General features: G+C 45.6%; 1 protein-coding gene across 1 annotated transcript in view; it reads left to right on the top strand.

The window, feature by feature from the left end:
• Positions 1 to 2086, top strand: part of LOC139266721 (ATP-binding cassette sub-family C member 10-like) — a 12786-nt gene extending 10700 nt beyond the window's left edge. Inside the window, exon 4 of the mRNA XM_070884306.1 lies at positions 2051 to 2086. Coding sequence (XP_070740407.1) covers positions 2051 to 2086 — 36 coding nt within the window. The remainder of the gene's footprint in view (positions 1 to 2050) is intronic.
• Positions 2087 to 24500: the final 22414 nt, after the last annotated feature.

The following is a 24500-nucleotide window of genomic DNA, read 5'->3' as shown; positions in this document are numbered from 1 at the left end:
GGGGGGGGGGTGTTTGATGGGGTTGGAGTGGGATGGGGTTGGAGTGGGGGGGTGGTGTTTGATGGGGTTGGAGTGGGATGGGGTTGGAGTGGGGGGGGGGTGTTGGTGTTGATTGGAGTGGGGGGGGTGTTGATTGGAGTGGGGGGGGGGTGTTGGATGGGGTTGGAGTGGGGGGGGGGTGTTGGATGGGGTTGGAGTGGGGGGGGCGGTGTTGGATGGGGTTGGAGTGGGGGGGTGGAGTTGGATGGGGTTGGAGTGGGGGGGGTGTTGATTGGAGTGGGGGGGGGCGGTGTTGGATGGGGTTGGGGTGTGGGGGGCGGTGTTGGATGGGGTTGGAGTGTGGGGGGCGGTGTTGGATGGGGTTGGAGTGGGGGGGGGCGGTGTTGGATGGGGTTGGAGTGGGGGGGGCGGTGTTGGATGGGGTTGAAGTGGGGGGGGCGGTGTTGGATGGGGTTGGAGTTGGATGGGGTTGGAGTGGGGGGGGGTGTTGGATGGGGTTGGAGTGGGGGGGGGTGTTGGATGGGGTTGGAGTGGGGGAGGGTGTTGGATGGGGTTGGAGTGGGGGGGTGGTTGGATGGGGTTGGAGTTGGGGGGGTTGTTGGATAGGGTTGGAGGGGAGGGGGAGGGAGAGTTGGGGTTGGAGGGGAGGGAGAGGAGGGGGGTGGAGGGGGGATTGGGTTGGAGGGGGATGGGGAGGCGGGGGGTTGGGGGGGATGGGGTTGGGGAGGAGGGGAGATGGGGTTGGAGAGGGGGGGAGATGGGGTTGGAGGGGGAGGCGGGGGGAGAGATGGGTTGGAGGGAGATTGGAGGGGTGGAGGAGATGGGGTTGGGGAGGGGCGGTCTGGAGGTGCGGGGAGGGTGGTGGTGGAAGGGTGGGTGGTGGTGTGGTGGAGGAGTAGTGGGTGGTGGTGGAGGAGGTGGAGGAGGAGGAGGAGGGGGTGGAGGAGGAGGGGTGGAGGAGGAGGAGGAGGAGGGGGGTGGAGGGTGGAGGAGGAGGAGGAGGGGGGGGGTGGAGGAGGAGGAGGAGGAGGGGGGGGTGGAGGAGGAGGAGGAGGGGGGGGGGGAGGAGGAGAGGGGGGGAGGAGGAGGAGGAGGAGGAGTTGGGGGAGGGTTGAAGAGTTGGGTGGTGGGGGAGGGTTGAGGAGGAGGAGTTGGGTGGTGGGGGGAGGGTTGAGGAGGAGGAGTTGGGTGGTGGGGGGAGGGTTGAGGAGGAGGAGTTGGGTGGTGGGGGAGGGTTGAGGAGGAGGAGGAGTGGGTGGGGGAGGGTTGAGGAGGAGGTGTTGGGTGGGGGGGGGGCAGTGTTGAGGAGGAGGAGGAGTGGGGGGGGTTGAGAAGGAGATGGGTGGGGGGAGGGTTGAGGAGGAGGGGTGGTGTGAGGGTTGAGGAGGAGGAGGATGAGTGGTGTGAGGGTTGAGGAGGAGGAGTGGGGTGGGGGGGGTTTGAGAAGGTGGGGGGTGGCGGGGGGGTTGAGGAGGTTGAGAAGGAGTTGGGTGGGGGGGTTGAGGGTTGAGAAGGAAGCACAAGAGTGGGGGAGCGGCAAATGGCCGCCTCCTACTGGTGACATGATGCTGGAGGAAATCTGGAATGGGGGCAGCATTGTGGCTGCATCAGATGGCTTTATTACTGGAGAGAGAAAAATCCCTAGGCAGTGACAGGTAATAATCCACCTCCTGCAACTGTATTTAAATTAAACACACACCCTACATTCAATTCACTGGGCTGCCAGCATCATGCAGGGGTGGGGAGAGGATTAAGTGTTTTTGCTTTGATTAAGTGGGAAATGTCCAGCACTTAATATGATTTCGACATTTATGGATTATTGATAGCTGAAGCGGATATTCAGGGCATTGGGAGTGAATGGGAAGTCAGACTTGCACGTTTAAGATTCAGTAGTGGTGTCAGATCGGATTTGTCGATCTGGATTCCATTGTAACTGCATCTCCCAGAGATCAGCTGAGCAGGAATGGGGACAGCTGCTGAGACAGAAGATCGAGACTTGCCCTTTTTGTTTTTGTGCTTAGATGTGTAAATTGAGCGTTGTTTTATGCAGGCTGAGCAGGAAATGAGTGAAGCTGGCAATTTGTAACAGCTATTTAAAATGTGTTCTGCTTGTGCATTTGGCTTTGTTAACTAATATTTTGTTTAGCGAAGAGTGCAGTACACTGGCGCAGTGGCTTATGTATTTTGCACCTTTTTGTTTTAATTGCCATACTTGATGAGATTCTGATTTCGTTGAACATGTAAGATATTTAATTCAAGGAGAATCAGAAGTCAGTCAGCTTGGTTTGCTTTTTGCCTGGGAAAAGTTTACAACAAGGTCATGATAGATCCAGATGAGGGAGGCCATTTTAGCTTGCCCATCCAAAATGGAAAGCAGCGAGTAGGAGTTAAGGTAGTTACTTGGACTGGCAAAGGATGGGAAATGGTGCTCCATAAGGATTGGTGCTGGGATCACTGTACCACTTACATAAACAATTTGAACTTTGGAAATAGAAGTACAATTTCAAATTGGGCAGTATAGTTAATGCACAGGAGGACTGCAACAGAATACAAGATGACTGTGATAAACTTGCAGAATGAGCATGTAATTGATAAACAAACTTCACTCGAAGTGTGCAGTGGTACATTTTGGTCGGAACAATAAGGAGGCCACTAGGAAAGTAGGGTTAGAGGAATCTAGGGGTACAGATACATAAATTACCAAAAATGGCGATACCAGTTAATGCCATTTGTAAAGAAAAGCAAAAGTTAATTTCTAGAGGGATAGAATTGAAAAGCAGAGAAGTTCTGTTAAACTTGTATGAAACTTTGGTTAGACCACAGAGTATTGTGAATAGTTCTGGTCTCCATATTATAAAAAGGGTTTAAAAGGAGGAGGTGAAAAAAAGATTTACTAGACTGATACTAGAACGATCGGGAAAGACTCAACAGGCTGGGGCAGAGAAAACTGAGGAGTGACCTGATAGAGGTCTTTGAGATTATGAAGGGGTTTGATGGGGTAGACATGGAGGTGTTTCTACTTGTATGGCAGACTAGAACAAGGGGCTATAATTCGAAGATAGTCACTAATAAATCCAATAGGAATTTCAGGAGAAACTTCTTTACCCAGAGAGTGTTTAGAATGTGGAACTGACTACCACACGAGTAGTTGAGGTGACTAGCAGAGAATCATTCAAGGGGAAGCTAGATAAACACATGAGGGAGAAAGGAATAGAAGGATATGTTGATGAGGTTAACTGAAGGTTGGGAGGAGGCTTATGTGGAATATAAACACCAGCATGGGCTGAATGGCCTGTGTCTGTGCTATAAATACTATGTAATGATGCATTTTGTGAAGTAGTGATAAGGTGGCGCTAAGCTTGGGTTTTGAAACTCTGAAGATTGCAGAAATAGAGAGCGAGAGGAATTTGCTGTTCCACAGTTTTAAGACCCTGTTCTCTCATTACTTTAAACTTTGCCCAATTTCCTTTGTGGAGTTAATGTTTTGCTTTGAATTGGAAGAAAAATTAAATAAGGCTGGCAAGGTTTCATTTGAGGCAGGCAGAGATTTGGTAACGGTGAAGTGATATCAGGGCACTCAGAAAATCATAACATGATTAGGCAGAGACAATGTGGTTTTATTAAAGGAAAATTGTGTTTGACAGATTTGTAGAGATTGAGGATGTAACAAGCAGGGTAGATAAAGGGGAACCAGTGGATGTAGTATATTTGGATTTCCAAAAGACATTCGATAAGGTGCCACATAAAAAATTTTAAATAAGGGATAATGGGATTGGTTAACGGACAGAAAACAGTAGGGATAAACGTGTCTTATTTTAGGTTGGCAGGCTGTAACTAGTGGGGTGCTGTAAGAATCCATGCTGGGGCCTCAGCTATTTACATAGAAACATAGAAAATAGGTACAAGAGTAGGCCATTCGGCCCTTCGATCCTGCACCACCATGGCTGATCATTCAACTTCAGTACCCCACCCCAGCCTTCTCTCCATAACCTCTGATCCCTTTAGCCGTAAGGGCCACATCTAACTCCCTTTTGAATATGTCCAACGAAGTGGCCTCAAGAACTTTCTATGGTAGAGAATTCCGCAGGTTCACAACTCTGTGAAAAAGTTTCTCCTCATCTCGGTCCTACATGGCTTACCCTTCATCCTTACACTGTGTCCCCTGATTCTGGACTTCCCCAACATCGGGAACATTCTTCCTGCATCTAACCTGTCCAATCCCGTCAGAATTTTATACGTTTCTATGAGATCCCCCCATATTCTTCTAAATTCCAGTGAGTATAAGCCTAGCCGATCCAGTCTTTCCTCCATATGTCAGTCCTGCCATCCCGGGAATCAGTCTGGTGAACCTTCGCTGCACTCCCTCAATAGCAAGCACGTCCTTCCTCAGATTAGGAGACCAAAACTGCGCGTACTGCTCAAGGTGTGGTCTCACCAAGGCTCTGTACAACTGTAACAAGACCTCCCTGCTTTTGTACTCAAATCCCCTTGTTATGAAGGCCAGCATGCCATTTGCTTTCTTTACCGCCTGCTGTACCTGCATGCCAAACTTCAATGACTGATGTACCATGACACCCAGTTCTCGTTGCACCTCCCCTTTTACTAATCTGTCACCATTCAGATAATCTGTCTTCCTGTTTTTGCCACTAAAGTGGATAACCTCACATTTATCCACATTATACTGCATCTGCCATGCATTTGCCCACTCACCTAACCTGTCCAAGTCACCCTGCAGCCTCTTTGCAGCCTCCTCGTAGCTCGCACTGCTACCCAGCTTAGTGTCATCTGCAAGCTTGGAGATATTACATTCAATTCCTTCGTCGAACTGACCCCTGCGGCACCCCACTCTACTAGTTACATCCTCAAAAAACTCGAAGATTTGTCAAGCATGTTTTCCCTTTCATAAATCCATGCTGACTTGGACTGATCCTGTCACTACTTTCCAAATGCGCTGCTATTACATCTTTAATAATTGACTCCAGCATTTTCCCCACCACCGATTTCAGGCTAACTGTCTATATTTTCTCTCCCTTTTTTAAAAAGTGGGGTTACATTAGCTACCCTCCAATCCATAGGAACTGATCCAGAGTTCATGGAATATTGGAAAATGACCACCAATGCATCTACTATTTCTAGGGCCACTTCCTTAAAGACTGCATCCCAGAGTACATCAGGCCCTGGGGGTTTATCGGCCTTTAGTCTCTTCAATTTCCTGACTAATAAGGATTTCCCTCAGTTTCCCCTTCTCACTAGACCTTTGGTCCCCTAGTATTTTTGGGAGGTTATTCATGTCTTCTTTAGTGAAGACAGAACCAAAGTATTTGTTCAATTGGTCTGCCATTTCCTTGTTCCCCATTATGAATTCACCTGATTCTGACTGCAAGGGACCTACATATTAGTCTTCAATATCTTTTTCTCTTCACATATCTATAGAAACATAGAAAATAGGTGCAGGAGTAAGCCATTCGGCCCTTCGAGCCTGCACCGCCATTCAATGAGTTCATGGCTGAACATGCAACTTCAGTACCCCATTCCTGCTTTCTCGCCATACCCCTTGATCCCCCTAGTAGTAAGGACTACATCTAACTCCTTTTTTGAATATATTTAGTGAATTGGCCTCAACTTTCTGTGGTAGAGAATTCCACAGGTTCACCACTCTCTGGGTGAAGAAGTTTCTCCTCATCTTGGTCCTAAATGGCTTACCCCTTATCCTTAGACTGTGACCTCTGGTTCTGGACTTCCCCAACATTGGGAACATTCTTCTTGCATCTAACCTGTCTAAACCCGTCAGAATTTTAAATGTTTCTGAGATCCCCTCTCATTCTTCTGAACTCCAGTGAATACAAGCCCAGTTGATCCAGTCTTTCTTGATATGTCAGTTCCGCCATCCCGGGAATCTGTCTGGTGAACCTTCGCTGCACTCCCTCAATAGCAAGAATGTCCTTCCTCAAGTTAGGAGACCAAAACTACACAATACTCCAGGTGTGGCCTCACCAATGCCCTGTACAACTGTAGCAACACCTCCCTGCCCCTGTACTCAAATCCCCTCGCTATGAAGGCCAACATGCCATTTGCTTTCTTAACCGCCTGCTGTACCTGCATGCCAACCTTCAATGACTGATGTACCATGACACCCAGGTCTCTTTGCACCTCCTCTTTCCTAATCTGTCACCATTCAGATAATAGTCTGTCTCTCTGTTTTTACCACCAAAGTGGATAACTTCACATTTATCCACATTATACTTCATCTGCCATGCATTTGCCCACTCACCTAACCTATCCAAGTCACTCTGCAGCCTCATAGCATCCTCCTCGCAGCTCACACTGCCACCCAACTTAGTATCATCTGCAAATTTGGAGATACTACATTTAATCCCCTTGTCGAAATCATTAATGTACAATGTAAACAGCTGGGGCCCCAGCACAGAACCTTGCGGTACCCCACTAGTCACTGCCTGCCATTCTGAAAAGTGCCCATTTACTCCTACTCTTTGCTTCCTGTCTGACAACCAGTTCTCAATCCATGTCAGCACACTACCCCCAATCCCATGTGCTTTAACTTTGCACATTAATCTCTTGTGTGGGATCTTGTCGAAAGCCTTCTGAAAGTCCAAATACACCACATCAACTGGTTCTCCCTTGTCCACTCTACTGGAAACATCATCAAAAAATTCCAGAAGATTTGTCAAGCATGATTTCCCTTTCACAAATCCATGCTGACTTGGACCTATCATGTCACCTCTTTCCAAATGTGCTGCTATGATATCCTTAATAATTGATTCCATCATTTTACCCACTACTGATGTCAGGCTGACTGGTCTATAATTCCCTGTTTTCTCTCTCCCTCCTTTTTTAAAAGGTGGGGTTACATTGGCTACTCTCCACTCCATAGGAACTGATCCAGAGTCTATGGAATGTTGGAAAATGACTGTCTGTGCATCTGCTTTTCCAAGGCCACCTCCTTAAGTACTCTGGGGTGCAGCCCATCAGGCCCTGGAGATTTATCGGACTTCAATCCCATCAATTTCCCCAACACAATTTCCCGCCTAATAAGGATTTCCCTCAGTTCCTCCTTCTTACTAGACCCTCTGACCCCTTTTATATCCGGAAGGTTATTCGAGTTTTCTTTAGTGAGCCACCTTCCCTTTTTTATTTTTACCCCACACAGGGATGTAATTGTTGACGTTCATCCATGTGATCTTTAAATGTCTGCCATTGCCTATCCGTTAAAGTATCATTCGCCAGTCTATCCTAGCCAATTCATGTCTCATATTGTCAAAGTTTCCTTTCTTTAAGTTCAGGACCCTAGTCTTTGAATTAACTGTGTCACTCTCCATCTTAATGAAGAATTCTACCATATTATGGTCAATCTTCCCCAAGGGGCTTCGCACGAGCAGATTGCTAATTAATCACCCCTCATTACACAAGACCCAGTCTAGGATGGCCTGCTCTCTAGTTGGTTCCTAGACATACTGGTCGAGAAAACCATCCCTTATACACTCCAGGAAATCCTCCTCCACAGTATTGCTACCAGTTTGGTAAACCCAATCAATATGTAGATTAAAGTCACCCATGATAACTGCTGTACCTTTATTGCACGCGTCCCTAATTTGCTGTTTGATGCTGTCCCCAACCTCCCTACTACTGTTTGGTGCTCTGTACACAACTCCCACTAACGTTTTCTGCCCTTTGGTGTTTTGCAGCTCTACTCCCTACTCATCGACGCTAATGTCCTTTCTTACTATTGCGTTAATCTCCTCTTTAACCAGTGAAGCTACCCCACCTCATTTTCCTTCCTGTCTATCCTTCCTGAATATTGAATACTCCTGGATGTTGAGTTCCCAGCCTTGGTTACTCTGGAGCCATGTCTCCGTATCCCAATTACATCATATCCGTTAACCGCTATCTGCGCAGATAATTCATCCACCTTATTACAAATGCTCCTCGCATTGAGACTCGGAGCCTTCAGGCTTGTGTTTTTTTTTTAAACACTTGTCCTTTTTAGAATTATGTTGTAATGTGGCCCTTTTTGATTTTTGCCCTTGATTTCTCTGCTCTCCACTCTTGCTTTTCTCCTTCCTACCTTGCCTCTGCCCCCTTTTTACTTCCCTTTGCCTCCCTACATTGATTCCCATCCCCCTGCCATATTAGTTTAAACCCTCCCCAGCAGCACTAGCAAACTCTCCGCCTAGGTCATCGGTTCCGGTCCTGCCCAGGTGCAGACCGTCTGGTTTGTACTGGTCCTACCTCCCCCAGAACCAGTTCCAATGACCCAGGAATTTGAATCCCTCCCCCTTGCGCCATTCCTCAAGCCACGTATTCATCTTAACTATCCTGCTATTCCTACTCTGACTAGCTATCCTGTGATTTATAATTTATATATTAATAGAAACATAGAAAATAGGTGCAGGAGTAGGCCATTCGGCCCTTCTAGCCTGCACCGCCATTCAATGAGTTCATGGCTGAACATGCAACTTCAGTACCCCATTCCTGCTTTCTCACCATACCCCTTGATTCCCCTAGTAGTAAGGACTCCATCTAACTCCCTTTTGAATATATTTAGTGAATTGGCCTCAACAACTTTCTGTGGTAGAGAATTCCACAGGCTCACCACTCTCTGGGTGAAGAAATTCCTCCTCATCTCGGTCCTAAATGGCTTACCCCTTATCCTTAGACTGTGTCCCCTGGTTCTGGACTTCCCCAACATTGGGAACATTCTTCCTGCATCTAACCTGTCTAACCCCGTCAGAATTTTAAATGTTTCTATGAGGTCCCCTCTCATTCTTCTGAACTCCAGTGAATACAAGCCCAGTTGATCCAGTCTTTCTTGATAGGTCAGACCTAGATGAAGGGACTGGGTGTAATGTATCCAAGTTTGCTGACGATACCAAGCTTGATGGGACAGTAAGCTCTGAGGAGAACACAAGTGTCTGCAAAGGGATATCGATAGACTAAGTGAGTGGGCAGTAAAGTGGCAGATGGAGTATAATGTAGGGAAATGTGAGGTTATTCACTTTGGTAAGAAGAATCGAAAAGCAGCATATTTTTTAAAATGGTGAGAAACTTCATGTTCAGAGAGATTTGGGTGTCCTTGTGCAAGAAACGCAAAGCTGGCATGCAGGTACAGAAAGCAATAAGGAAGGCAAATGGCATGCTGTCCTTTATTACAAGTGGGTTGGAGTATAAAAGAGGAAGGAAATTTTGCTACAATTGTACAGAGCCCTGGTGAGACCACACCTGGAGTCATGTGCACAGTTTGGTCTTATCTAAGGAAGGATATTCTTGTCTTGGAGGCGATGCAATGAAGATTCACTAGATTCATAGAATCATAGAAATTTACAGCATGGAAGGAGGCCATTTCGGCCCATTGTGTCTATGCCGGCCAACAAGAGGCTATCCAGTCTAATCCCACTTTCCAGCTCAAGGTCCATAATCCTGCAGGTTACGGCACTTCGGGTGCGCATCCAAGTACTTTTTAAATGTGGTGAAGGTTTCTGCCTCTACCACTCTTTCAGGCAGCCTTCTGCGTAAGTAAATATTTCCCCTCAAATCCCCTCTAAACCTTCTACCAATGACTTTAAATTTATGCCCCCTGGTTATTGACTCCTTTGCTAAGGAAAATGGGGCCCCTTTCTATCCACTATATCTGGGCCCTCATAATTTTATACACCTCAATGAGGTCTACCCTCAGCCTCCTCTGTTCTAATGAAAACAAACCCAGCCTATCCAATCTGTCCTCATAGCTTGGATTCTCCACTCCCGGCAACATCCTCGTAAATCTCCTCTGCATCCTCTCCAGTGCAATCACGTCCTTCCTGTAATGCGGTGACCAGAACTGCACGCAGTACTCCAGCTGTGGCCTAACCAGTGTCTTATACAGTTCAAGCATAACCCCCCCTGCTCTTGTATTCTATGCCTTGGCTAATAAAGGCAAGCGTTCCGTATGCCTTCTTAACCACCTTATCCACCTGGGATCTGTGGACATGCACTCCAAGGTCCCTTTGTTCCTTTACACTTCTCAGTATCGTACCATTTAATGTGTATTCCTTTCCTTGTTAGCCCTCCCCAAACGCACACTTATCTGGATTAAATTCCATTTGCCACTGTTCCTGCCCACCTGACCAGTTGATTGATATCTTCCTGCAGTCCACAGCAGCTTCTTCATTATTAACCACACAGCCGATTTTAGTATCATCTGCAAATTTCTTAATCATATGCCCTATATTCAAGTCTAGATCATTGATGTATAACACAAAAGGCAAGGGACCCAGTACTGAGCCCTGCGGAACCCTTCTGGAAACATCCTTCAAGTCACAAAAATACCCATCAATCATTACCCTTTGCTTCCTGACTCTAAGCCAATTTTGGATCCAACTTGACGCTTTGCCCTGGATCCCATCCTTTTGTGACCAGTCTGCCAAGTGGGACCTTATCAAAAGCTTTGCTAAAATCCTGGGATGGGAGGGCTGTCTTATAATGAGATTTTGTGTAGAATGGGCCTATACTCGAGTTTAGAAGAATGAGCGGTGATCTCATTGAAACATAGAAATTTACAGCGCAGAAGGAAGCCATTTTGGCCTATTGTGCCCACGCCAGCCGACAAAGAGCCACATGGCCCTCGGTCAGCAACCCTGAAGGTTACCTATAAACCTATGAACAATGGTGGACAGGTAAAGCGCATCCGTCCCAACCAGTCCGCCCCACACAACTGTGATACCCTATGTAGCGCCACACTTTACACTCCACCCCACCAGGAGCCATGCGATCTCCTGGGAGAGGCTAAAAACGCAGGCCAATTGGAGACGACAAATCTGGGAAAATTCCTCTCCGACCCGTCCAGGAGATCACTCTGGTCATATTAGATTCCATGATGTACTTACCATCGTATCTGTGCCAGCCAACGAGGTTATCCAGTCTAATCCCACTTACCAACTCTACGTCCGTAACCCTGCAGGTTACGGCAATGCAAGTGTACATCCAAGCACCTTTTAAAATATGGTGAGGGTTTCTGCCTCTATCACCTTTCCGGCAGTGAGTTCCAGACCCCCACAACCCTCTGTGTGAAGAAGCTTCCCCTCAAGTCTAAACCAGCCACCTTAAACCTATGCCCCCTCGTAATTGACCCCTCCACCAAGGAAAATAGGCCCTTGCTATCCACTATATCCAGACCCCTCAAAATGTTATGCACCTCAATGAGGTCTCCCCTCAGTCTCCTCTGTTCCAAGGAGAACAAACCCAGCCTATCCAATCTGTCCTCAACTAAGATTCTCCATTTCAGGCAGCATCCTCGTAAATCTCCTCTGCACCCTCTCCAGTGCAATCACGTCCTTCCTATAATACAGTGACCAGAACTGCACGCAGTACTCCAGCTGTGGCCTAACCAAAGTTTTGCATACAATTTAAGCATAACCTCCCTGCTCTTGTATTCTGTGCCTCGGCCAACAAAGGCAAACATTCTATGTGCCTTCTTAACCACCTTATCCACCCGGCCTGCTACAAGAAACATACTAGATTCTGAGGGGGATTGACAGGGTAGATGCTGAGAGGTTGTTTCCCCTGGCTGGAGTGTCTAGAACTAGGAGGCACAGCCTCAGGATAAGGGGTTGGCCATTTAAGACGGAGATGAGGAGGAATTTCTTCTGAGGGTTTTGCAGCTTTGAAATTCTCTGCCCCAGAGGGCTGAAGATGCCGAGTCTCTGAATATACTCAAGGCTGAGATAGATAGGTTTTGGAGTCTAGGGGAATCAAGGGATATGGAGATCGGACAGGAAAGTTGAGTTGAGGTCGATGATCAGCCATGATCTTATTGAATGGCAGAGCAGACACGAGGGGCCGTATGGCCTACTACTGCTCCTATTTCTTATGTTCTTGTGTAGAAAGAGAGTTCCACAGTACAGAAACATGGTTAAATGCTCTGCTGTTGAAATAGGGGATAGGGAGATGTATTATGGACCAGCCAGAAGAGGGGTGGGCAGGAGCTGGGATGTGAGAACAGTTGGATTCAAAACCTGTGATGGGTTTGTTGCATACATTCGAGGGACAAAGAACTTGTCAAAGGGCATATTTGGAACTATGAAGGGGAAAAGTTACGTTGAACATTTAAAATAAAGGCGAGAGATTGATTTGAGGTGTAAGTCACAGAAGGATTGCCTATGAAATGACTAGCTTTTTCCTGTATTCTACTCAGGGATGTGATGTGATGCTGTTGTGTTTCCCAGGTATTCAAGTGATGAACAAACTGGGGCTTTGCAGACAGTTGTGTTGATGGGAAAAGTGTTTAGCATGAAAGAGGAAACAGCTGCTTGGGAGCAAGTTTAGCAACCGATCTGATGCAGCATTGATGGATGATCAATGGAGGAACAGTAAAGGTTGTGTTGTTGAAGTGGCACCTATTTTACAATCAGGGGAGTTCTAGGTTAGCCTGGGGAGACATGAAGTAACTGTCCTTAGAGACCAAGAACCCCATTGCAGGGGATGGAGGAGATCAAGATCCAGTGATTTGTCATTGCATTACAACAAGGTTGGAGGTTGCAAAATAAATAACTTATTTGTATTAGTAAAAAAAAAATTGGTACTGCAGAAATGAATGGGACTGAAATTTGATGAATCCCCTGGACCTGATGGCCGACATCCTAGGGTTTTGAAAGAGGTGGCTATAGAGATGGTGGATGCATTGATTGTCACCGTCCAAAATTCCATAGATTCTAGAACAGTTCCCACAAATTGGAAGGTAGCAAATGTAACCCCGCTATTTTAAGAAAGGAGGGAGAGAGAAAACGGGGAACTACAGACCAGTTAGCCTGACATCCGTAGTAAAGAAGATGCTAGAATCTAATATTAAGGACGAGGTAACAGGACGCTTAGAAAATAATAAGATTGGGCAGAGTCAACAGATTAATGAAAGGGAAATCATGTTTGACAAATGTTAATTTTTTGAGGTTGTAACTAGCAGAATAGATGAGGAGGAACCAGTGGATGTGGTGTATTTGGATTTTCAGAATGCATTCGATAAGGTGCCACACAAGAGGTTATTAAAACAAAATTAGGGCTTGTGGGATTGGGGGTAATATACGAGCATGGATTGAGGATTGGTTATCCTACTCTGTTTTCTGTCCGTTAAACAGGTCATTTTCAGGTTGGCAGACTGTAACTAGTGGGGTACCACAAGGATCAGTACTTGGGCCTCACCTATTCACAATCTATATCAATAATTTGGATGAGTGGACCAGATATAATCTATCCAAGTGTGGTGATGATACAAAGCTAGGTGGGAGTGTAAGTTGTGAGGAGGATGCAAAGAGGCTTCAAGGGGATGCAGACAAGCTAAGTGAATGGGCAAGAACACAGCAAATGGAATGTGGGGAAATGTGAAGTTACCACTTTGGTCGGAAAAATAGAAAAGCAGTGTATTTTTTAAATGGTGAGAGATTGGGAAATGTTGGGTGTTCAGAGGGACCTGGGTGTCCTTGTACATGAATCACTGAAAGTTAACATGCAGGTACAACAAGCAATTAATAAAGCAAATGGAATGTTGGCCTTTATTACAAGAGGATTTGAGTATAAGAGTAAAGACATCTTACTACAATTATATAGGGCCCTGGTGAGTCCACACCTGGAGTATTGTGTACAGTTTTAGTCTCCTTACCTAAGGAAGGATATTCTTGCCATTGAGGGAGTGTAATGAATGTTCACCAGACTGATTCCTGGGATGGGTGGGGGGGGGGGGAGGGGAAATGTTCTATGAGGAGAGATTGAGTAGACTAGGCCTATACTTACTACAGTTTAGAAGAATGAGAGGTGATCTCATAGAAACATTGAAAAATTCTAACGGGGCTTGACAGGGTCGATGCGGGGGGGATGTTCGGCCATTTAGGATTGAGCTGAGGAGAAATTTCTTCACTCGGTTGCAAATCTTTGTACTTCTCTACCCCAGAGGGCTGTGGAAACTCAGTCGTTGAGCATATTCAAGACAGATGGATAGATTTTTAGATATTAAGGGAATCAAGGGATGTGGGATAGTGCAGGCAAGTGGCGTTGCAGTAGAAGTTCAGCCATGACCTCATTGAATGGCGGAGCAGGCTCGACGGGCAAAATGGCCACCTCCTCTCATTTCTTATGTTAATTTATATAGTGCCTTTCATGACCTCAAGACATCTGAACTACTTCACAGCCTATAAAGTATCTATAATCGCTGTTATAATGTAAACAAATGCACAGCAAATGTGCACGCACAAAGATCCCACAAGCAAATAATCGGTTAATGATCGCGTAGAGGAGGAAACTGTTGGCCAGGGCACTGGAGAAACACCCCTGCTCTTATTCAAATAGTGCCCTGGGATCTTTTTAATCAGCTCAGAGGCCGGATGGGGCATTGGTTTGCTCAAGTCTCTGGAAATGGTGTTTGAACTCCCAGCCCTCTGACTTGAGGCTAGAGTGATACCATTAAGCCAAGGCTTTTTTTTTTATTCACGGGATGTGGGTGTCGCTGGCAAGGTCAGCATTTATTGCCCTTGAGGTGGTGGTGTAAGCTGCCTTCCTGAACTGCCACAGATATGCTCAGTGACTTTGTCATAGCGATTTGGTGCAACTGAGTGGCTTGCTTGGCCATTTCACAGGGCAGTTGCTGCGAGTCACATGTAGGCGAGGTAAGGACATTGGTGAACCAGATGGGTTATTCCAACAATCCAATACCAGCTATTTATTTAAATAACTGAATTTGAATTTAAATTCCCCAGATGCCATCATGTCTCTGGATTATTCGTCCATGCTGCTGGGTTGCTAGTCCAATAACAATCACTATTACCATTCCCTTTTATCAGCATGAAGGAAATTGATGAATGTAAAGGGGAGTCCTTAGTAGAAGAATGGATAGAGTTGGATAATGAGTGGTGGGGGTTATTGATCTGGAGAGAGAAGGTAGGAGAGTGAATAGAGCCCTGGAGAACAATTGAGTTAAAGGGAGGGAAGGCTGGAGGACAAGCCATTAACTACAGCTTGAGAATAAGTTAGCTGGTCACTGGCATAGCTTTGGCTGGAGGTGATGGAATGAATGGTTCAAGAGTGCCTGGTGCCACACTTCATCGTGGATTTGGGAGATCTCGAAGACCATAACAGCAAAGTTTTAGAGGATGCGTAACATAAGCAAGAAGATCACCAGTGAGCCAACATTGAAGAAACAAAATAAGCAATTTTGGATGACTGAACTGTTAAGGTGATGGATAATTGGAGAGTTAACAGCAGCATTTTTGCAGGCAGCTGACAAGATATCCACGCTGTTGCACCGGAAGCTTTGGCCTGGAGATCCAACCTGGATATTGACGTTTGTTTTGCTATTACCATATGAAAGAAGATGATGTGTTAAGTACAGATGTAAGGGCAATTGGACAGTAGTTAGAGGGCTAGGGTGCACAATCGGATTGTGGAGATGATGCACAACATGTGTATAATTGACAAATGAACTTCAATATAGATAAGTGAGGTGGTAGTTTTTGGTAGGAAGATAAGGCGACCACGTACTCCTTGGACAATAAGAATCAAAAAAGGGGGGAGAGGATGAGCAGGATCTGTGGGTACAAATCACAAAGTAGAGATGTGGGTTAATAAAGCCATTAAAAATATATATATTTCTAGAGGGATAGAATGAAAAGCAAGGATGTCATGTTAAACTTGTATAGAACCTTGGTTAGACCACACGGAGTACTGTGAACTGTTCTGGTCTTCATATTATAAACGGATATGGAGGCACTGGCGAAGGTGCTAAAAAGTTTTAGTAGGATGATACTGGAGTGGAGTACCTATAAAGGAATGACTGAGCAGGCTGGGGTGCTCTTCTTCTGGAAAAGAGAAGACTGAAGGGTGATCTTTAAGATTATGAAAGGGTTTGACAGGGTAGATGTAGAGAAGATTTTTGTACCAGCGGGCAAGAGCAGAACAAGGGGCTATAAATAAAAGATGGTCACCAAGAACTCCAATTCAGGAGAAACGTTTGTATCCAGAGAGTGGTTAGAAAGTGGAACTCACTACCGCAATCAGTAACTAATGGGGTGCTACAGGGGGTGCTGGGGCCTCAACTATTTACAATCTATATTAATGACTTGGATGAAGGGACCGAGTGTAATGCAGCCAACTTTGCTGATACAAAGATGGGTGGGGGAGCAAATTGTGAGGACATGCAAAATCAGCAAAAGGATATAGACAGGCTAAGTGAGTGGGCAAAAATTTGGCAGATGGAGTATAATGTGGGAAAATATGGGGTTATCCACTTTGGCAGAAATTATAATTTAACTGGTGAACAATTGCAAAGCGCTGCAGTACAGCGGGACCTGGGGGTCCTTGTGCATAAAACAAAAAGTTAGTATGCAGATACAGCAAGTAATCAGGAAGGCAAATGGAATGTTGGCCTTTATTGCAAGGGGGAATAGAGTATAAAAGCAGAGAAGTCCTGCTACAGCTGTACAAGTAGAATGTCTGAAATCTGGAATTCTAAATCAGTTGTCCGAAAACCGGACATTGTGCAGATTGTAAGAGTTGTTTGGAAATATTTCACGAAAACCGGACTTTTAAGCTTTTTCCAAGCAGAAATCCCAAAAAATGTACGGCCCGGCTTCGAGATTGCCAGATTCGGACTGTTGGATGTAATGCTCTGAAATCTGTAAATATACAAAAGTCGGCCCAAGGGTTTCTGGATTCGGGACATCGGATTTTTTTCTCTGAAATCGGGAAAAACCAGAATGGCCTCGGTTCCGAGGTTTCTGGTTTCGGGACGTTATATCTGTATAGAGTATTACTGAGACCACACCCTAGAGTATTGTGTGCAGTTTTGGTCTCCTTATTTAAGGAGGGATATACTTGCATTGGAGGTAGTTCAGAGAAGGTTCACTCTGTTGATTCCTGAGATGAAGGGGTTGACTTATGAAGAAAGGTTGAGCAGGTTGGACCTATACTCATTGGAGTTTAGAAGAATGAGAGGTGATCTTATTGAAACATGTAAGATACTGAGGGGGCTCGACAAGGTAGATGCAGAGAGGATGGTTCCACTCGGGGAATATGGAACTAGGGGGCATAGTCTCAGAATAAGGGGTAACCCATTTAGAACTGATGAGGAGAAATTTCTTCTGTGGGTTGTAAATGTGTGGAATTCTCTGCCCCAGAGAGCTGTGGAAGCTGGGTCATTGAATATATTTAAGACAGAGATACAGATTTTTGAACGATAAGGGTGTGAAGGGTTATGGGGAGTGGGCAGTGAAGTGGAGCTGAGCCCAAGATCAGATCAGCAATGATCTTATTAAAATGGTGGAGCAGGCTCGAGGGGTGAATGGCCTACTCCTGTTTCTATTATTATGTTCTTATGTTGATAGGATTAATTAGATGATGGGTGGGAGGAGACTCGTGTAGAGCATGGACTTGTTGGGCTGAATGGCCTGTTTTAGTGCTGTAAATCCTATGTGCTAAGTTTAAGGGTCAAACGATTTTTAGAAAAAACACCCAAGCATCTGGATGTGCTTACCTCACTTACCCTGGCTGAGATGCGCAGGCACAAGGAACCATTCCAGAAACAGCAAAAGGATTCTCTATGTAGGCCGTAATTACTGTCTTCTGCAGTAGTTTGAATTAAATATTACTTCCTGTGATCTGTCCTGAATAATAGAATAATGCTACCACAATCTAATTGACTGCAGAAGCAGTAACAAAAAATTACTTTCTTCACAGCCCCCACCCCCCTGCCCAATCCTCTGCCGTGTCAAATTATAAAGCAGATTGCTGTTCTAGAAGGTCTGCTTGTAGTGTCATTCCTCAGTTACTCCCACACCATCTTTTTAAAAAAAAAAACTTCTGCCCTTCTCACAGGTTTGGCTGTTGCTGGGGTGCAGTTCCATCGTGTCTGCTTCCCTCCGGTACGTCACCAAGTGCCCATTCTTGTGGCTTGAGCTAAGGCGCTGCTGGATGGTTTGTTCTTTGATGTCGTCATATTTTAGCCAGCTCCATCCTCGTCAGATACCCTGTAACTTCTAGCAGCCAGCACTGGATCAGATGTAGGAGTTCTTCTTCCTGGCCCCAAGAGTGCTTTCTGAGCATGCCAGTTAGTAGATCTGCACTTGATGGGTATGATCTTTTTGTACTTTGCATTGATGTGCTGTCTCATTTGAAGTACCAGTTTTGGTGCTCACTGGTGTGAATATAAACCCTTTGTGGTCTCAAATGGTTCACTACCAGGTTTACCTTGTACTACAAGGTATCGTCCAATGCTGGTTGTGAAAACTCGTACCAAGTGACACCTGGTTATCCTAACCGTTGATATTAGCCTGTGGACTCATAAAATGGTGCGAATGTATAGTCTGCAGTTATTATTAAGGGGGCAATTTTCTGTTTTCTTTTGATGAGTTGACTGGACATTCGGAGGAAGCACATAAGCCAGCATGACTTTATAAAATGAGTGAGGATATTCTCCCTATGGCACACAACGACAAACTGAATTCCTTGCCCCTCCCCCAGTCTTGGAGATGGGATTTCGGCCCATGGAGTGGAGATTGAGTGTGGAATTTTCTGAGCTGAGAAATGTTACCTGGCTGAGTGCCCGACTGCTACTAATTTCACTCCGTTCGGGTGCTTGTGGTTCCAGGCTGATTCCAAGCACTGATTTCTGAGAGTTCCCAGAAAGAACTGTAGTCATGTCATTGGAACTGCTCTTGGGCATGAGAATCCAAAATAATGGACCTCTGCAAGAGGAATGGAATTCGTTAATAAAATGCTAATAGCTCCTTCAAGGTGGGTGTTTTTTCAATATTTACGAACGACACTGACGACGCCTCCCCTACACTTCATTTTTGCTGAGCATTGCCAGTACAGGGCATGTTTGTACCGGCCAGTTCTTGCATTTCAAATCTTTACTCCTGTTTTGGATGTTATGCTATACTATGTGCTAATAAGGCATGAGATTGAGGTTATTGATGGTGGAAGAGCTCTTTACTGCTGAGCTGTTTTCCTGACTTATGGTCTGTTGTATCTCCCTTGATTTTTGGTTTAATCTCTATCTCTATATCTCTCTCTCTCTCTCTCTCTCTCTCTCTCTCTCTCTCTCTCTCTCTCTCTCTCTATGATCCACCCAACCTAAGGATGTAGTTCTTTACTGCAAGAAGAGTGGGCAGTAATGGGTTTGGGGTCTCATGGCTGTCATGTTGCTAAGTGTGCATATTTATTTGTAATGAATCATAGTGTGTCATGGCTTTAAATTTAGTGACACCTGGAGCTGTATCTACAGTTGTGTGATTGATCAATTTCCAGTGCTTAACATCGATAGTAATTTAAAATCCTTGTTGGAGTTCGCCTAATTGGAGGTGGGCTTGTGATGTGGCTCAGTAATTGGTAGGGAGGTAGAGACGGAGCGTCATCATAGACAGTCCCTCGAAATCGAGGAAGACTTGCTTCCACTCTAATGCGGGAATTACAGTCTCAACAGGTGGGGCAGACAGTGGTTGAAGGAAAGGGTGGGTGGAGAGTCTGGTTTGCCACATGCTCCTTCCGCTGTCTGTGCTTGATTTCTGCATCCTCTCGGCGACTAGACTCTGTGCTCAATGCCCTCCCTCCACTTTGGAGGATAGCTTGCATACACTTGGTTTGTATTCCCTGAGGGTGAATGGTAACTGCGTTTAATAGGGTAGATACAGAGGAACTGTTTTCTCAGCTAGGGGAAAGTCAGAAGAAGGAGGCACAATCTTAAAATCGGAGCTCGGCCATTTAGGAGTGAAATCGAGAAGCACTTTTTCATAAAGGGTAGTGGAAATCTGGAACTGGCTCCCCATGATGCTGGGGATCAACAGGAATTTTCAGGATTATGCTCATAGATTGTTGTAGGGTTTGGATATCGAGGGATCTGTAGACTTTTGATACAGATCAGCAGGTCAAACAGGTTCGAGGGGCTGAATGGTTGTCTGTGTAAATAACATAAGAAATATGTAGGCCATACGGCCCCTCGAGCCTGCCCCACCATTCAATAAGATCATGGACACAGCTCCACTTTCCCGCCCACTCCCCATAATCCCTTATCGCTCAAGAAACTGTCTATTTCTGTCTTAAATTTATTCAATGTCCCAGCTTCCACAGCTGAGGCAGCGAATTCCACAGATTTACAACCCTCAGAAGAAATTTCTCATCTGTTTTAAATGGGCGGCCTCTTATTCTAAAATCGTCCCCTCTAATTCTAGTCTCCCCCATCAGTGGAAACATCCTCTCTGCATTCACCTTGTCAAGCCCCCTCATAATCTTATACGTTTTGATAAGATCACCTCATTCTTCTGAATTTCAATGAATAGAGGCCCAACCTACTCAACCTTTCCTCATAAGTCAACCCCTTCATCTCCGGAATCAACCTAGTGAACCTTCTCTGAACTGCCTCCAAAGCAAGTATATCCTTTCGTAAATATGGAAACCAAAGCTGCACGCAGTGCTCCAGGTATGGCTCACTAATACCATGTATAACTGTAGCAAGACTTCCCTGCTTTTATACTCCATCCCCTTTGCAATAAAGGCCAAGATACTATTGGCCTTCCTGATCACTTGCTGTACCTGCATACTATCCTTTTGTGTTTCATGCACAAGTACCCCCAGGTCCTGCTGTACTGCAGCACTTTGCAATCTTTCTCCATTTAAATAATAACTTGCTCTTTGATTTTCTTTCTACCAAAGTGCATGAACTCGCACTTTCAGACATTATACGCCATCTGCCAAATTTTTTCCCACTCACTTAGCCTGTCTATATCCTTTTGCAGATTTTTTGTGTCCTTTACTTTTCCTCCCTTCTTTGTATTGTCAGCAAACTTTGCTACGTTACACTCAGTCCCTTCTTCCAAGTCGTTAATATAGATTGTAAATAGTTGGGATCCCAGCACTGATCACTGTGGCACCCCACTAGTTACAGGTTGCCAACCAGAGAATGAACCATTTATCCCGACTCTGTTTTCTGTTAGTTAGCTAATCCTCTATCCATGCTAATATATTACCCCCAACTCCGTGAACTTTTATCTTATGCTGTATGAATGAATAAGCAACTTGTACTGTATAACTTTTTAAGATCCCTCTGGATGGAACTTCTTTGGAATAAAACGGATCGATAGTTAATATGAAATATACTGTTGTATTATAGGTGCGATTTTAGCAATTAACTGCCTTTTTCTGTTTTTATAGCTAATTTCAGCAAGAATTTATGGGGGTTGGTGCTTTATATCTGGTTGATTCTAATCGTTGGAAACTATGGTGGTAATTGAGTTTACAGCAAAATATGCATCTGTTGTCTTAACTGGATACTGTAAAATACATTTAAAAAAAAATCTAATTTGTACTCAAAGCGCCTGGTTCAACCCATTAATTTGCACAAACTACTCAACGGGAAGAAATCTTTTTCCAGGGCTCGCTAGATAAAGATTCTCTGCACGCACAGTGCCTTTCATTTTACTACTTTCTTTCTCTCTTGGTTCGAGCTGTGACATATATAGTTCAGCACGCCCGGTTGTCAGAGAAATGTTTGAAATGTGGTTTATGTAGACAGGTACAGCCCAGGTTTTAAAATTCCCAAAGAGCAGTTGTACTTTTTGGCTGCAACATTTGATTGCCATGTTAGTTTGTTTTCTAGTTGAAGGATCCAGGGGTGGTGACCAGATCACAACCAGTACATTGGTTTTCATCTGGATTCCCATCTTGCATTTGCCCCGGTTTAAAAAAATAAACATCTAAGCCTGTTTTTGCTCGTGTTTGAACACCTGACTCGCATCCAGAGAGTGGGGAATGTGAACTGCGGGGCAATAGTACGCCTGAAAATATCTTGTCTATTTGGTCAAGTCCAGCTTGTTATAGGCCAGTTATTGATGAGGAAGAAGAGGATGAACTAGAATTTCACAGCATGCAAGCAGGCCAATTGGCCTATCTAGTCTTTTTACTAGAGCATCCCTAACTAATCCTGTTGACTGCTTGTAAGCCTGTATCGTCCTCTCGTTCAAATATTTATTCATTCCTCCTTGTGGCAAAGCATGTCATGATCCAATAACTCTTTAGTTAAATAAATTTCTTCCAATCTCTCTGCATGCCTGGGAGCAATGTTTCAATATGATGACCCTTTTTCCTTACTCCAACCAGAGGACACAGTCTCTTCCTATTTACCCTATCGAAATCCTTCATTTCAAAAAAAACTCTCCTTTCCTCTTGGCCTTTTCTGCTGCAATGGAAATAGTTCCAGTATCTGAGTTGTTAACCTGTGGAATTCCCTACCGCAGAGAGTTGTTGATGCCAGTTCATTGGATATTTTCAAGAGGGTGTTAGATATGGCCCTTACGGCTAAAGGGATCAAGGGGTATGGAGAGAAAGCAGGAAAGGGATACTGAGGTGAATGATCAGCCATGATCTTATTGAATGGTGGTGCAGGCTCGAAGGGCTGAATGGCCTACTCCTGCACCTATTTTCTGTTTCAAGTGTCTTCTCATAACTATAGTTTTGTTTCTCTTGTTATCTCGATGAATGTACTGCACACGTTCAGTGGCTTTATTACCATTTCTATAATGGAGCACCCAAAACTGCCCGCAGTACTCTTAACCGTTGCCATATATAAATGTATTCCCTCTTTTACTTTAGTGCTTGACATCCCCATTTATAAAATCTGAAATGGTGTTGGATTATTTTGAATGGTTTTATCTATCTGCGGTTGCACTTTCAAGGAATGATTTAGTTCAATTCCTGGGTCTGTGATCGTCCACATCCTTCTTTGTCTTTCCATTTAAGTATGTGTTCCTATTTCTTTTTCCAACCAAAATATATTGCATTTCTCCACGTTAAATTACCTCTGCCACCTATCCGCCAAATCCTCTTAACCTGTCTGTCCTCCTATCTCTTGGCCAAACACCCAACCTCTGCGACAGCACCAGATTTTGATGTGTTCCCTATGCCCAAACCTGTATCATCTGTTTATACTGAATAGAAGTTGACCCAGCATTGATCCCTGAGGCACACCACTCTCAGCCTTTCTCCAAAACAAGCAACACCCGTTAACTCTAACCCTTTGTTTCCTGCACAACAAACAACTTACTATCCCTGCTGCTACAATTCCTCGTATTATATGCCTACATTTGTATAACTAACTTCTGTGATGCACCTTATTCAGTGGCCTCTGAAAATCCATGTACACCACATTTGCACGTGCTGTCAATCGTCAATCGTCAATTTAATTAAATCGTGAAACGTGACTTGCCTTTAACAAATCCCTGCCAACTATACTTGGTGTCCTCTCCTGTTTGATTTTCTAAAATTCAACAGAGTTGAAGGGCCATGGTGAGGTTGAAATGATATAAGGTAAATCTAGAGATGCTATGTTTGGGTTTTATTCGATTGTCGGAGTAAGAGAAGACTTGACGATGGTAAGGAACTCCCTGGTTTTGATGATTTTGGGAGATGAGTTGGAGTTGGGACTTGATTTTTGAACTGTGTATGATAACTGTGTTTGGAGTTTGGGAGAAAAATTTAAAGGGTAACAATGTGGAAAAAGAGATGGAAAAAGCTTATTGGTGAGTTTGGAAGCCGGAGGGGTGAATGATAAACCAGCTGTTTGTTTTCCAGGAATGTAGGAGAATATAGAAGACCAATGTGAGAGCAGTGTGCAAGTCTTGGATGAATTTGGGCTTTCTGTTGTTGAGTGGGGCAGGGTTGTTGCAGTGCAGGCACCAGATATTCTCTCTTGTACCTAGCACTAAAGGTTCCTTTGGATAAGCACTGAAGGGTGAGTAGGTGTAACCAATCTGTTAATGTAGCATGCCCTGGGTGAACAATAAATTCCTCCTCCTAATGTGGAACTAGCAAGTAGTACCTCATATATTTTTGTGGGCGCTCTGGATGGACAAATTTAATAGGTTAGGCAGGATCAAGTGGCACAAATTTAAATTGTACAGGTGCAGTGTCGAGAATCCAGAACCCTCTGGACCGAGGCCATTCCGGACTTTCGATCGTCTTTCTGACATCACGAATCCGGAAATACCCGAGCCCAGGAGAAGGTGTCCGGTCCAGCGGGCCCCCTGCCGTGGAGGTGGTGTCCGGTCCGGGGGGCCCCCTGCCGTGGAGGTGGTGTCCGGTCCGGGGGGCCCCCTGCCGCGGAGGTGGTGTCCGGTCCGGGGGGCCCCCCTGCCGTGGAGGTGGTGTCCGGTCCAGCGGGCCCCCTGCCGTGGAGGTGGTGTCCGGTCCGGCGGGCCCCCTGCCGTGGAGGTGGTGTCCGGTCCGGGGGGCCCCCTGCCGCGGAGGTGGTGTCCGGTCCGGGGGGCCCCCTGCCGCGGAGGTGGTGTCCGGTCCGGGGGGCCCCCTGCCGCGGAGGTGGTGTCCGGTCCGGGGGGCCCCCTGCCGCGGAGGTGGTGTCCGGTCCAGCAGGCCCCCTGCCGCGGAGGTGGTGTCCGGTCCGGCGGGCCCTCTGCCGCGGAGGTGGTGTCCGGTCCGGCTGGCGAGTAGGCCCCGAGGTAAGGGCAGCACAGTGAGCG

This window comes from Pristiophorus japonicus, chromosome 7 (genome assembly GCF_044704955.1).
Source record: "Pristiophorus japonicus isolate sPriJap1 chromosome 7, sPriJap1.hap1, whole genome shotgun sequence".
NCBI classification, from domain to species: domain Eukaryota; kingdom Metazoa; phylum Chordata; class Chondrichthyes; family Pristiophoridae; genus Pristiophorus; species Pristiophorus japonicus.
This window is presented reverse-complemented; position numbering and strand designations above follow the sequence as displayed.